Below are 15,123 nucleotides of genomic sequence, written 5' to 3'. Positions count from 1 at the left end.
CGCACAACAAACGGATTCTCTCAACAAGAAATATTGTTATTATTGCCATTGACTGAAGAATTTATTGAGTAGCTTCTCGACTTTGTTGAATATTTCAAAACTGCAAAAAACTCTACTCCTATTACAAATTATCCGACACGATAACGGGGTAATTCCAGCCGGTCAAGAAGGCGGAGATATGAGAGGAAGAGGGGTGTCGGCAATCAGCCGCAACAGTGAAGCAAATGCGTCGGAAATAGGAAGAAGCGTTCAATTTTCTCGTAGCAGCTTGTTCAATCGTATTTACGAAAAAATGGCTACTTTGAACGGAACGATGGGGGAGGACCGTTGAATTTTGACTGAAAATTTGACGTTTACGAGAACGATCTGTCATATTGTTTTGTCTGTTCCCTGAGCCTCGAGATTCAATATGGCTGCCGTTGATGTAGCAGACGATGCAGAGGGTGACATGTAAATTTTGTAAATAAAATAGTGAAAAAAGGCTTTATTTAATTATAACAATAGTATATTGTAAGTAATAATGAGCGAACGGGAGCAGAAGGATCGAGATAATGATTCTGACCGAATCGACGATGCGGTGGATCCCAGAGTTCAGGTAATGCAGAACCTCCCTATTTTCGCCCTGCTTCACTTTGCGGTATTGACATTTGCTTCGAGTATCGCGTTTTCATCAAACACCGTAGCTTGCCTCGTTAATTCCTTATCACCGCCAATTCGGCGATGATTTTTTGTCCAATGCTACGAGCGAAGTCTCGGTATTGTGCGACGGGATAATATGTAATTATGATTTTTTTTTTCTGATCATTTCCAACAATTTCAAAGCATTACAGCACAGTTGCGAAGAAGTGGTATTCTATTTAAAATTATGAGCTAATCCGTGAAAGTAACGATGGATAGAAGACCGACAAGCAAGGTCACGAGTTTAAACAAGATAATTAATGGTCGAGCAAATTGGTACGATTCTGCCGGGAGAACGTTTCAAAGCGGAAGAATTGGCAAGGCACAATTTACCCTGCTTTAAGTACATCCTAACAGATCCTGAAGTTGCAATATTTTTTTATTCTTGTTTCAGATCGAATTGGAGCGTCTCAATACCGCCACAGATGATATAAACAAACTGGAAGTCGACTTAGACGTGAGTAAGACGGTGACAAACTGTTTCTTTGCCCGTCTGAAGGAGAAAACATAAAATGAGCAAATTTCGCTGGCTTTCATTCGTTTTTATTTTACCATCATATTTTGTACAATTCAGCCGTGCTTGAACATACCTGAGAATTGATGCATGAAAGAATTAAGAGGTAGATAGAGAACCTAATGTGTAGAATGATATTGATACACATAATAGTAGCAGGGGACACATAACACAGGTTGGGAACTGCTTGCGACTAGATTTCATTGAGCCAATTAACTCTGATCATGAGCCACAGACAAATGGATAATGGGGGTGTGTGACTCAATCACTGTCGTTGTATTCGAGATAGAAATAGACCAGGAGACGTTTTACATTAAACGTCTGCGCATCACGTACTACATGTTTTATCATTGTTGCGCTTGCAACGACAATCACTTATTCTTCAATGCTGATATAGTTGCGGTCGTTATTTTCAAAACTCTCCTTATTGACGGCTATTTTCAAAACGTAATTGAATCCTCTTGATATAAAATATTGCTATATCTGGCAGAAAAAGAAAATCTTCTGGCTGTTTCATCTTTGAAAAAATAGACTTCCCAAAAATCATTTCAATCATTGTATTCGATTTATTAGAATTCATACATATATAGAGGTATATATCACTTTTATAAATTTTTTTCATGCCTCGCCAGGAAGCGAGAGCAACTTTTAGGCAGTTACTGTGCGAATCTACAGTGAAGATTGACGCACTTGCTAAAAAGCTCGGCGCTTGTATTGAAAAGTCGCGACCCTATTATGATTCAAGATTCAAGGCAAAAGAGGTACGAAACATTTATTTCCACTTACCACTTTGAATCGTACGCTGTTTTACACCATCCTTCATTCTTTTTCCATCCTCAGGCTCTGCAGGAGACGCAAAAGGCAGCGATCAGGTTCGAAAGAGCCAACAGTCAGCACGCCGCCGCCAAAGAAATGGTCTACCTTGCTGAAGAAGGGCTGAGAACAGAAGGCAGATGCTTTGATCACGCTTGGCAGGTAAGGCTATTTTTATCGCCTCTTTTTAATCCTTATGAATATTTTAAGCAACTTTTTTATTTCCAACGTAGGAAATGCTGAACCACGCAACTTCCAGAGTGAACGAATCGGAACATGAAAGAGCATTGTCAGAGGTTGAGCACAGGCAAACAACAGCTGCGTATCACAGAGCAGAGCACAATGTTCAGAGGCTTCAGAGGGAATTAAAACGTGCCATAGCCAAGTCGAGGTATAAGATGATCCCTTTTGGCACTATTTTCAACATTTAATACCGTTAAGAGGATTGCTTGTAATATAAAATACAAATTTTTCAACATTTTTTACATATGGTTGGTAGTTTGACGTCGCATGAATTATATGTTATATTGTCACACCATACAAGTGTTTTTTTACATTGACTTGCTCGAAGTATTGGTTTCGAATAGTGAGACTGATTATTATAGATCAAAGTTTGATAATGTATGCTTTGTCTTCGAATTATTACAAAAAAAAAAGATTTGTCTCTCCTATTTTCAAGATTAATTCACAATCTTTACAAACGTAATTGGTAAATTTTTAATCCACCCTTATTTCGAATCCATTATGATGTACTTTTTCCATGCATGCTTATTTACAACGAACTTTGTTTAAATATTGCAACTTTTTATTTTCATATTTTTTTTTAAATCTTGCAATTCTTTGGGATACAGAAAATACTCTCGGTTAGTTATCGTTCTTCAAACATACCCAATTAATAATTAGTACAATTTTTAGTTACAGATGAATATCAAATCATTGCCTGTTTGAATGCGAAGAAAGTAATTTTTCTGTTTCTCCTCGCAGACATGACGTACTTACACAAAACTAATTACACATGGTGGTAGAATGTTTTCTTTATACCTTTAAATATGTGAATGTAATGTTTTTTTTCATTGATACTTTCTGTCAACCCTAATTATAATTTTTTCTACATTTTTTTAGTAGAACTAGAGTATTTACTGATTATGTTAATGTTGGCAGTATGGGTGCACGCCGCAGCTTACTTCTGATAAACAGTATCGCCTACAGGCACAACTTGCTCATGTTGTAAGTAGGATAGAGTTAATTCTATTTTTTTTTCTCCATATAAGATTTTAACAAAAAAAAAAGAGAGAACCTAAGATTTATTTTGCTAGATGCAAAAATTTTCATTCGCATATTATTAAAAAATCCTTTTATTTCTTTCTTTCTCTCACTTACTTGTTTACTTGCTCGCCCCTGGCTTGTGCAATAAATATATTATTTCATATGCTATTAGTTGAAATGAACATGTATCAAACGTTCCCGTCCATGCTACCAGAAACCCGAACTAAAATCTTGAGCTTACTTTTAAAACTTACTGAAGAAGCGAGGGCTTTGTTGTAGCAATTAGTACATTCTCATTTAATATATGCCCATAAATTAAAATCGTACTGAGAAATATGATGGAAAAAAATATGGACCGACTAGAAACCAAACGAAATAATCGTTGATTAATAATCCGTGCAGGCCGTACTACGAAATGAAGGCTCACTTCAACCAAATGCTGGACGAACAAAAATTGCGGGTCGGAGTTCTGGAGAGATCGGTAGCTGATGCCAAAATGACATATGCCGAAGCATTGCGGAATTTGGAACGAATTAGCGATGAAATTCACAGGGTATGTCTGGAAATGGTTATGATTTAAACAATTGAATTGAATTTTCTTCATTCACTATTTGCAGACACGGAAATACGACGGGTCCGATTATCTTGGAAATCGAACCGGAGACTCATCGCATTATTCCTCGAACCAAACGAATACTGCTACACCAACAGACTCGAGCAAAACCGGATCACCAGATAGCACGGATTACACGAGCGATGAGTATTTGAGATTGCCGGAAAGAATGGGACCACATCCTCCCTGCCTGCTGCCGACGAGGGTGAGTATCAGTGGGCCCAAGTATCGCTCGAGAGTGGAAAAGAAAAATTAATGGATTTGGTTTTTTAACAGCCTGATAACGACCCCAATTCAGAATACTTAGGCTTAAGTAATTTGAACCTGTCGTCAACGGAGCCTAGGAAATACATAAAACGAGACAGGCCTCGAAGTATTGCGGCAATGGACGTGAAACATATCAACGCAATGCCGAACAAGTCGAGCACGTCAACGCCGCAGCTATCGGACCTATCGTCGAGTTCGGGAAGAGAAAAAAAGCTGAAAATGATATCGCCCCAGGATTCGGAGAAGAAAAAGAAGGTGAACGGGGTTTTACAAAACGGTGATGAGTGGACGGAAATTAGCCTGAACAATTCACCTGAAGAAAATTGCTACAACAATGAAACTTACTCGGACGAGGACGACCCCATACCCTACAAACCGCTGCCAACTGACTTTAGCCCTGAGGCTGTAAACTCGACGATCCCGGACAGTGTAATTCAGCCGGTTAAAGAGGAACAGATTCGCAAGAAACTAGTTACACAACAATCTTTACCTGCCATATCCAGAGTCCACGACGTCACGATCAACGATGATAAGAAATCGGAGGTTACGAGGAGCCCATCAATGAAAAGTCGAGCCAAACTCGACTCGAGCTTGGCAAACTGGATTTCCAGGAGTTCGGCCGCCGGAGACGCGAGCTGCAGTAGTTCTAGTGAGTAATAATTCGCTGAAAATCCAGAATTTCATGTAAAATCCACTTTGAATTAATTGATCGATCATGTTTCAATCACGGCAATACTTACATTACTATTTATAAATAATACTACTTACAATACCTACAGAATCAGTGCTCCTTTTCCTTTGTATATTTACAGCTAGTTCAAGCCGTCGACAGTCTTTGGACATCTTGTGGAGTGGTGGGACGGGCGAGCGTGTTAAAGAATTGCTGAATCAAGGAATGATGATGCTCAACATATCCAGCCTAACTGAACGACGATCGAGTGAACCCAAGGCGACTGAAAAGGACAAGGAAAAGGCAGACAAGGCTGAAAAGGCCGAGGCTAAGGGAAAGAAGGTGCCAAGTCCGCTCGAGAAAAGTATGAGTTACCTTAACCCTGAGGACGAGACGTCCGACAGTGAAAGTCTGGCCAGGTTTGTTCATCTAGAATATAAATGAGCACGGTATGAAATTTCTAATATGTAATGTCTTCGTTGTTTTACGTTATTTAGTGTTGAAATGCTGACCGAAGATCAGATATCTTCGCTCATGATGGAACAAGATATGAACGTAGTTTGCCAAGAGATCCTTGGCACTCCGTTGGTAGAAGTTTGTCCATTGCTCCAGCAGCTCCAGGAGCAGCAATAATTATCGTTACGTGAAATCGCTGCGACCAACGAATTGCGACATGATTAAAGAAATTAATTTTTAATAACGATAATTTATTGACCAGACGAACAAATAGATTGCAATTTGGGGTCTCATTTAAGCTTCTCGTAAAATTCCATTACTTTAATTTGTCCTCTACTATCGTACCTTGTTAACTTATTATTATTATTACTACTATTATAGTGTCCATAATAATTTATTTCAATGGAATTATTTCGTAATCTTATTTTTTCAACACTGCAGTGATGCGTCATAAAACGTTTCAGTGCTGGTCACTTTTCTTTACAGAGTTGAATTCCATTTGTAAATTACTTAAATCATTGATGGTTATCTAACCAATTGTATACAAAGATGTAGCTAAAAATTGAATTCTTTACAAACGAAATTGATAATTTTTTAAACAATGATATATTTATGCCATATCAGTGAAAAATCACCCAAATTTCGACGGGACTCGTTGAAAGATAATATTTTACACTTGACATGTTCAGGCGACGTTGCTGCATTATTGAAAAGTAGCAGAAAAAATGGCATATTTTACCATCACATGATTGTGAACTGCTTGAACACAATGAATTAAAAATGTGTTGGAAACCTCACAAAATTTCTGGTAACTTATGTCTATTACTAGACTAATTAATTAGACGAGAAAAAAAACAGAAGAAATTAATAGGTAAAAATAATAAGTAATAATTTGTATCGGTTGTCTTTTGACGTTTAATTTATGGTATATTTATAGATAGTATACATCGTTGATAAAAAGCAATATAATAATTATAGTCAATGCTAGGTGATCAAATTATGCATTCCTCCGTATTTAGAGGTATATGCCACAAATGTATAAAATATCCAAGTATAACAGATAAATCACAGTTAATTATTAGTCGAGATTGTAAAATTAGGAAATAATTAATATATTGAAAAAAAAAAAAATAATGACGTATGTAGGTATGAATACACTTAAAAATTATTTAATATTTATTTAAGAATTATTATTATGTTCGTTGCACTTCTTTATGCATTACAAGACAACGTAAATACAAGGGCACGTGCACCAAATATAAAAAAAACCTATGAAATGAATTATGCACGTACACAGTTCCAGTAATTATTACAAGCTAAGTACCCAAAAATGAGTGAGTCCCAGAAGAAATAGAACTAAACACGGCAGTTGTTAGAATAGTTATTGAATTGTGAAAATAAAAGCAAAGAAGAATGAAACTGAGCAAATGATTATCGAACGCATAAATCTGCATCTTGCGATGTAAACGAAATTGAACGATAAAACAATTCAATAAAATAACACTGTGTCAGGTATTTTAGAACACACGAACATACGTTGCAGAAGTCTTCCTACGTTCGAGCAAGCCTTTGAATATTAAAAATTACAAAGTTTGAACTTTTCCACTGAATAAACACATAATCTTCAAATTTTTCAATCGTGCAAAAATTCAACGTTCCAATTAATTTTTTTCTTTCCACTATTGCGTCCATATGATAACGGCACTAAATAAACTTCGCCTCTAATAGTAGACTGACAATTTTTAGCTCTACGTTATACATCAATTTAGTCAGATGCTCTGGCATCAAGATTTAACACGGCAGCTATAGGTATGGGAATAATCCGAGTGAAAAAAAAGAAAGATGCAAACAAATGATTCAATTCAATTTTTTGTAATTATTTCTTTCTAGTTGTTAGAGTTTGAAATTCGATGTAAGATATTCTTTCCTGTAACGGTTTCATTGAATTCGTGTAAATCGTTCCGTGGAAAAAAAATTCAGTTGGCTTATTGCGCAAGTACTTATTGTAAAATTAGAGAAATTCGTATATCATTTAAAAAACAAGTACCGAAGAAACAAACAGTTCAGCACTTGTTTTCAATATAAATGATATTGCGAGTGAAATTGCTGCTTAATGCCACTCAGCATCTAATAATAATTTTTCACTAGGCAATAATATGACGAAAAAAAATTAATGCAGCCATAAATTAATCTATCATGTATAACGAATTGTAACTATGTATATATATATATATGATATTTAGTATCATCACAAAACCTCCCACTAAAAAGTTAAAATTAAATATATTACTATCATATTTAAAGTACAAATAAACAAAAAAAAAAAAAAGAATAAGAAAAATTACTTTTTCACCCTATCCTTTTTTTTTAGTACAACATTAAATACTTAGATACATATATTTAGTATGATTTTGAAATTATATTCTCGGAAATAAAAATTACATACTTACCTAATGTTAAATTGTAATGGTATAAATTATTATCTCAAGTCGGCAAATACAATATAATAATATATAGTAATATTATAATGACATATTTTTTCAAATTATTAGCGTGAAAAAGTCCTGTCATGAATTACAAACTATTATGCATTGCGATGATAATCTTGCTGTATATGTATATGTATGTATATATGTGTGGATAATGTCGCCTCGTTTACGGAGGATCATTACGTAGTGTTTATTGTGCTAATACATTCTGTGTATAATTTTTAGACTAACTTATTTATTATTACGTTTCTGTGGATTGTTTTTGTCAAATTTCATTGCATACCTTTACCTACTATAAATAACTCAGCAACATTGAGATTAACATCGGACTAACGTTTTGCACATTACATCAAGTATGTAAAAAATATGTTATAGCATTGTGAGAAATCATGATTAAAAAAAAATTCGTTTCTCACGTTAAATTATTGTACTGCAGCGCTTAAAAAAAAATAACATAAGAAAAAAGTTCAAATTTGTCAAGATTCAGTGTAAATAATGAAATAAAAAATGCCACAGGCTTATTCATGAATTTTGGCAATTTTCAGTTAGAAGAAGGAATGAGAAATCATAATATTCGCGTGATTTCCTTGAACAGAATTGTCAATAATACAAAGGTATATTTACCAAAATATTCAATAATGTCGCTGAGCATTCATGAATAGAGTTGAAACATTTGAAGCTATGACATCACTATTGCTGTTCCTTGAGCCAAAGGTGATTTTTTTTAACGTTTTTTTCTATTCAGTATTACTTTTATATGTAGATGAAATAATAAAATACGATGCACAAAAGTCTAGAGTCGACTTTAAATTGTATATACTGCACGTCAGAGGCAAAAATGAAAAGACACTACACGTACTAAAAATTGCATTCAACATTGTATATACTGTAAATTGTATATAAATTTTGTATATACTGCAAATTTGTATATACTGCACGTCAGAGGCAAAAATGAAAAGAAACTACACGTACTAAAAATTGCATTCAACATTAAACAATCTAGTATTCAGATTTTCCGATTTGCATTATGAATAATGAGAAATATAAATTTTTCATATGCACCACATGTGCAATGTACAGAAATTATAGTAAGCCATAGTCATCGTCATGCGAAGAAAAATGCGTGTTTCTCCCTTTGTTACGAAATATGAAGAATTTTGTTCTTTTCTATTTGATGTGAAAAAAAATGAATAGCTGGAGCAAAGAAAAATATACGGAAAAAAATTTTTCATTTTGGTCAAATTACATTTCTATGATACAAAATACTCTTATTACTTAAAACTTGAAACATACCACCCTAGAATCAACCACATATACATAACATAAAACAAAAAACACGGTGTAAAGAATCGCAATTTATAGAGAGAATAACAATTGCAGTAATGTTTATATCATCTTTGTGTACGCAATCTTCGACCGCGTAAAAAGTATATTTGTATAAGTTCTAGGGATAAAGTGTTTTACCTGAGCTTGCTCTTTTTTGCATTGTCAAGATATATGCAAAAGTATTATGTATGCATTCATGCATACATGTATGTATGTACCATAAGTTTAATGATTATGACAAGTTTATAAAAGAATTTTATCGACCATCTTTATCATACAATCTTACCAACTAATTACTGCGCGCTACTGATAATTGTTGTTAATATTTCTTTTTAATTGAACATAAATTAGAAGGGAGGAAAAAAAGAAAACGAAAATCCAATGAGCAATGAAAAAGGAAGAAAACGATAAAAATAGGTTCTCTCGATGATGAATGACACTCGATTTTGATAAATGCAAAGTTTGAACGAATAGAATCAATACTTGTGCAAGAATATAATGTCCCACCATCTAAAAATGAACACTTCCTTTCAATATTATCGAACCTTAAGTAGTATTTGTATTTATTTCTCTCACTTCTTACATTTAATTTAAGTAGTATTATTAATAATAATGAATTACAATAATAATCATAGTGCTCAAAAAACTTAACAAAACAAGCTTTCAATCATAAATTGTTTTAACGAGGTTTTCGCCATTACACCCATTCAAAGTTTCAAGTCTTCCTTCCTCCTTTTACACAACCTTACATTAATTATGTTACTAGCTAATTAACATTGTAATGTCATAAATAATAATAATAATTATTATATTAGTATTTTCTTACGAATCATTTATTTACTTTTTACTACTATTAGACGGTCAGTGTATATGTATATATTTATATATTATAAATATACATATATATAGGTATACAGATATACACAATTGGTAAACATCGAGATGTGTATTCAAGACATTGTTGCCATGATATTATTTTTTCATTCCAAGCCCAACAGAATCCACTTCCTGTTTCTTTCAATGACATTGCCTGTTTTGATTGATCTATTCATTTCTTTATATATTTTCAATCTACTTATGGCGTGCTACGCAAGAGACTCAGCGCAAAGATGCCATTTGGAATAACGGCCTTTTCTATTTATTTACTTTTTTTAAAATTTTTATTAACTTACGCTGGTACATTTATATTAATATTATATTTTTTTAAATAGAAAATGATTATTATAGATTCTTCTTTGTCTTCTTTGTCTTGTTTTTGTTCTTGTTCTTGTTCTTCTTTTTCTTCTCCTTCTTCTTTGTCGTTATATCTCTATTTCTATGTTATAAATATGAGATGAAGAAATACTTCATGGAAATGCCACTGTTAAGGTTAGATGTATACAAAAGGAAAAAGAAAGAAAAATATTAAAAATTAAATAATGTTTTTTTTTTCTTCTCAAACTTCTAATCTAATCTATAATTTCAGTCGAATATACCGATATGAGATATAATATTGAGGAAATTTTTCACTATGGTTTCATCGTGCAACGTGTACAAAGAAATTAGTAACACTCAAAATATCTATGAAATTTGTTGTTTCTTTCATTACTGATAATAACCAAAGGAAATAAGAACAAAAACGAATCTCCAACTACATTTACTATTGATCCCCTCCTTCACTAAAGCTTTCGTAGACGTTACGTCGCATTTATGTTCAGCCGTGTCGTCTTGGCAAGTTTTGCGACAACTCTCAGTACGTGAAGGAAGTTTTATAAATTACAAATTTGTAACTGTGTATTTACATCGATCATCAATCGATTTAACTTAAATACGTCAAAGGCTTATGTAAATTCTAAATAATATTATGACTGCTTAAACGTTACAATCTAATGTCACACAAACACTTTGGAGTAGTCATTTCAATTGTTTCTCTGTCCGTCACCGTTTTTTCTTCACCAAACTTAAAAGTGTCGCCCTTTTCATGTTACACAATATTGTTTCTTTGGCACTTCGCGGCCGATTTTAAAAAGTTTTAAACTTTGAGTTAGATTACATATAAGGTATATTAAACGAATGTCATTACATTGTTACTACTATTATTAATATAATTACATGGTATACCGCTATCTATCAATTACAGTGAAACCTCGATTATCCGAACTATGACTTCATTCATCCGAACTCTCAATTATCCGAACGTTGGCTGAAAAAATACATTTTTGGTGCCAAACATACATTGTTGCTTGCCAAAAAATGTGTAGCAGCTGTTCGTCAATTGATCATGGACCACTATATAAAACCAAAGTGATAGAATAAGCATTCGGTGTTTGAAAGAGGCTCAATACGTATTTAGATGTTTAATATAGACTGTTAGTCAATTTAAATTTGTGTTGTATATATTATCCCTCAAAATAAAAATTGATTTTCGGTTATCAGAAATACACTCGATTCCAATTAATTCGCATAACCGAGGTTCTATTGTAATAACAATAAAAAAATGGAAAAATGATGCTACACAATACTAAAGATGGGGAAAAAATGTACAGAAAAACAAAGTAGTTAATGGCACAGGAAATAATTAAACGTATGTGTAGAGCATGTGTATAATGTTACGTTTATGTTTGATTTTGCGTTCTTTTTTTTCAATATTGGCAACTCGTTGATTTGTTAATTAATTACTTACTATCTTCGTAAAACGAATTTCATTTTTTATCACTCTCTCGCTTATCTAAGTTTACATACGTATTTCCGACTATACAATGTATACGCCTCTAACATTTAGTGTTTTTTGCATTATTTTATGCATCCCTTAAGAATCTCTGACTAGCACATTTGACGGATAATATCCATATTTTTTTCCTTTCTACTCGCGTCACGTCAAATAATGTTCTCCACCAAAATCACAATCTTGCAATCTTATCCAAGCCCAATATTACTACAAAACACAGACAACCCAATACACGTGTAACAAAACTCAGTTTGATAAGAATCAGTTTGGATATTGTTTACCTCGATTTTGTTCCATTTTAGTTTATGTCTTCTTAATCGAGATTACCAAAACTATTCTTTATGGTGCCTCCTTTTTTTAAATCAACATATTGCACGTACTTTCTCCAAATGATTTTTTGTTTTAGTGTTGTAGTTTTTTTCCCTTTTATGTTTCCATCAATTTTAAATAAATATTAATAAAAATTGTTGAAAATAAAAAAATTATTATTATTATGCATCAATTTTCCAATGTCAATCAAATAATGCCCACACACACAAGCCGCCTAAAAACAATCTAACTACTTCTAATAGTAACTGGTATGTTGAACCATGAACTGTAATTCTACAACGTTACGTCAACATAAAAATAGAAATGAAAGCAAATTAAATTATTTACAAATAAACTGTTCATAATTTGTAAAATATGATCACAACGGAGTATGATTTTCTTCATCATCAACTCAGAGGATTCTTTCAGGAATACAAGACAACACATTTGAAAATCAACAAAAAAGAAAAATAATAGATATTCATAAATCAAAATCATGGCATTATTATAGTCAATGATGCAACGTCACGCTAGACGACAAAAAAAACCTATTTCAATTTCCGGACAGGGGGGGGATCGGTTCAGCAGGTATGCATTGACAGATGTTACGTATACTTGTAGGTATCCCCATTGAAACCAATCACAACTATGTACGAAGTATAAATAACGAGTGCCTTTACGAGTGTCTGTCTGAAAAAAAAAACTAATTCCCGTTTTAGTTTTTTTTTGTTCTTTAGAGAAAAATTTGCGTGCAATCCTCCGATAAGGAGAAGTACAAATGTGAGTATAAGTAGTCCCTAGGGCCTCTTCGAATGTTCAGCATTTTATGTTCATATTAAAACACACAAGGGGTAGAAAAAGGAATTTTAATTTAAACGTTGTGAGTTTAGAGAAACTTTAACCACGCGGAATCGAATGAATATACGTATCATCGTAGGCACGAATTTCCCTTTGTTTACATTTTCCATATATGCATATATACGCTTAGTTCTTTCCTTCCTTTTGTTGTTCTCCAAGATATTTCAATCCCGTGGTTCATGCGGATGACAATGTGTAGAATATAATATCACGAAATACCTTTTGACGATACGAATATGCTATGACAGTAATAATAATAATAATAACAATAATAGTCCACAAAAGTAACAAATACAATACTGTAAATTCAAAATTATGAAAATGTTATTTTTAATTATAAATAAGTCACTCGAAAATTGTGTATCGACAGTTTGATATCGGTCGTTTTCCCGGTATCCCTATTTTTTTGATTCACCGCACTAGCGACGATGTTTCTTCTTGTATAAGAATTTCATAACATGAAAGTTCCATTCAGGGATTTGATTTACTGAGATAATTGACGAACAACATTTGCTCATGTTTAGCGCCGAATCGAGCGAATCGTTTGAGTATTGCCACTCTGAGAGTTGTTTGATTGATTATCGGTTAATTTTTATTGTTGTTACGTGGGCTTGCCGGCTGACTATTAGCCTGTTGCGCGCGTTGTATGTATATGTTCAACAGCTTCAATTTACTTCCATATAGCGAGGCGAGATGAGGCATCAGGACTTCTTCGCCTACCGCGGCATGAATTGCGACCATGCAAAAGACCGCGCTTTTGCGCACGGTACTTTCCCTGTCGTCGTAAGCCTGCAATATAAGATAAATTTTTTTTCCAAATTACACCGATCAATTACGCAAAGAATATTGGATAGACATCACGCATTCATCTTGAAACATCGAGATCGACTCACCTTTATCAGGCCAGGCATGATTTTCGATAAATGAGGCATTATGGCGTCTGCGCCCCAGTGCTCGACTATCTTGTGAAGCATTTTAATGCCAGCCATATTCTTAGGATACGGTTCAGTCGATATTATCATTTGAATCAGTTTTATTATCTGATCCGGCGGCAGTACGGTTACAATTGTCGCCGCGCACTTCTCCGCAATTCTGAGTACCTGCGGTTAAAAAAGAACATACCATTTTATATGGGGCAAAAAAGAAAAAAAGGAAAAAAAAAAGATACAATGGAAAGAAAAACGCACCAAGCGGCAAATATTTCAAACGGATACTTCACAAAACTAAGAAGCTACAAGTTACAAAATTTGACACAAAGATTGAATATATATAAATCTCATACTTAGCAGGAGAATTTTGAAGAGCCGACAAAAGTGGTTCTAACAGTTACAAAGAAAAAATCCAACTTGATAATCATACTACACATCTGCAATCAGCCGTTCTTTTAGCATCCAATACTGATTTTTAATAACTCGTTCGAACCCCCGAATTGCGTATTCGACATGCTGATTAATTCGTAACACACTTGTAGTAATTTACAAGGTAATACATATTGTGCGCAATGTGTAAATGAAATGCAAACAACTACTTCTAGAAAAAACGAATTAACAAACAAACAAACAACACAGATACCTCTAATTGCTTTACCAGGGCTCGACTGCTGCCGGAGGAAGCTTCAGAATTGGGGTCGTCGAATTTGTGAGCTTGCAAAACCTTGAGAACGATCAGTTCGATGAATTTTGAAAACGACTCTGTCAGTTCAGGGCACTTGAGTAGCTCTGTAAGAACCTGAAGTACTTCTATTTGTACCTGTTTATGAGGACTGCCAAGATTTTCCAGCAGTGACCTCAGTAGTTTCCTGAAATCGAGAGCAACCGGGAATTACGAACACTATCGCTTGCTTCCTTGTAGCTCAAAGTCTACAATAAACTTACCTGAAGTTATCTTTTAGGTATGGCACATCACCGTCTCTAACGTACGTCTGAAACTCTTGTAGAGATGCGATTTTCTCTGCTTCGTGACCAACGTTTTCCTGAAGTACCTTCATGAGGTTGTCCAACACTTCAGGCCCTCTGCTCGTTGAATCTGGTGAAGACACCGTGTTTTTTTGGTGTTCTAGCGTTGAAATAAGAGACAGGCATACAAATTATAGCCAATTTAATGTGAGAGCACAGAGAAAGATTAAGAAATGCTATCAGTTCAGGAGCTGAATCGTGC

The 15,123-nt window shown here is 34.0% G+C and overlaps 2 protein-coding genes across 22 annotated transcripts in view; one reads left to right on the top strand and one right to left on the bottom strand.

Annotated features, from left to right (window-relative positions):
• The first annotated feature begins 200 nt into the window (after positions 1-200).
• LOC124180240 lies at positions 201-7,237 on the top strand. Of its 3 annotated transcripts, none has more exons than XM_046565514.1 (11): positions 201-595; positions 1,073-1,135; positions 1,825-1,953; positions 2,033-2,167; positions 2,239-2,396; positions 3,167-3,232; positions 3,674-3,824; positions 3,889-4,089; positions 4,161-4,800; positions 4,964-5,240; positions 5,319-7,237. In XM_046565514.1, exons 1-11 carry the CDS (start codon positions 521-523, stop codon positions 5,452-5,454), a joined length of 2,031 nt encoding a protein of 676 aa, XP_046421470.1. In that variant the 5' UTR covers positions 201-520; the 3' UTR covers positions 5,455-7,237. The 3 variants fall into 3 exon arrangements, with proteins under 3 accessions (XP_046421470.1, XP_046421472.1, XP_046421471.1); XM_046565515.1 differs by lacking the exon at positions 201-595 and adding an exon at positions 870-995; XM_046565516.1 differs by lacking the exon at positions 3,167-3,232.
• Positions 7,238-10,386: 3,149 nt separating this feature from the next.
• Positions 10,387-15,123, bottom strand: part of LOC124180239 (CLIP-associating protein 1-A) — a 28,227-nt gene continuing 23,490 nt past the window's right edge. For 13 of the 19 annotated variants that reach the window (XM_046565502.1, XM_046565493.1, XM_046565504.1 and 10 more), the window contains 4 exons: positions 14,841-15,021; positions 14,539-14,764; positions 13,860-14,066; positions 10,387-13,758 (listed from right to left, as the gene is read on the bottom strand). In XM_046565502.1, coding sequence (XP_046421458.1) covers positions 13,552-13,758; positions 13,860-14,066; positions 14,539-14,764; positions 14,841-15,021 — 821 coding nt within the window. In that variant the 3' untranslated portion in view covers positions 10,387-13,551. The remainder of the gene's footprint in view (positions 13,759-13,859; positions 14,067-14,538; positions 14,765-14,840; positions 15,022-15,123) is intronic. The other 6 variants (XM_046565503.1, XM_046565500.1, XM_046565499.1 and 3 more) reach the window with 4 other exon arrangements.

This window comes from Neodiprion fabricii, chromosome 4 (genome assembly GCF_021155785.1).
Source record: "Neodiprion fabricii isolate iyNeoFabr1 chromosome 4, iyNeoFabr1.1, whole genome shotgun sequence".
NCBI classification, from domain to species: domain Eukaryota; kingdom Metazoa; phylum Arthropoda; class Insecta; order Hymenoptera; family Diprionidae; genus Neodiprion; species Neodiprion fabricii.
Note: the sequence above shows the minus strand (reverse complement) of the source record. Positions and strands in the feature narration are given on the sequence as shown.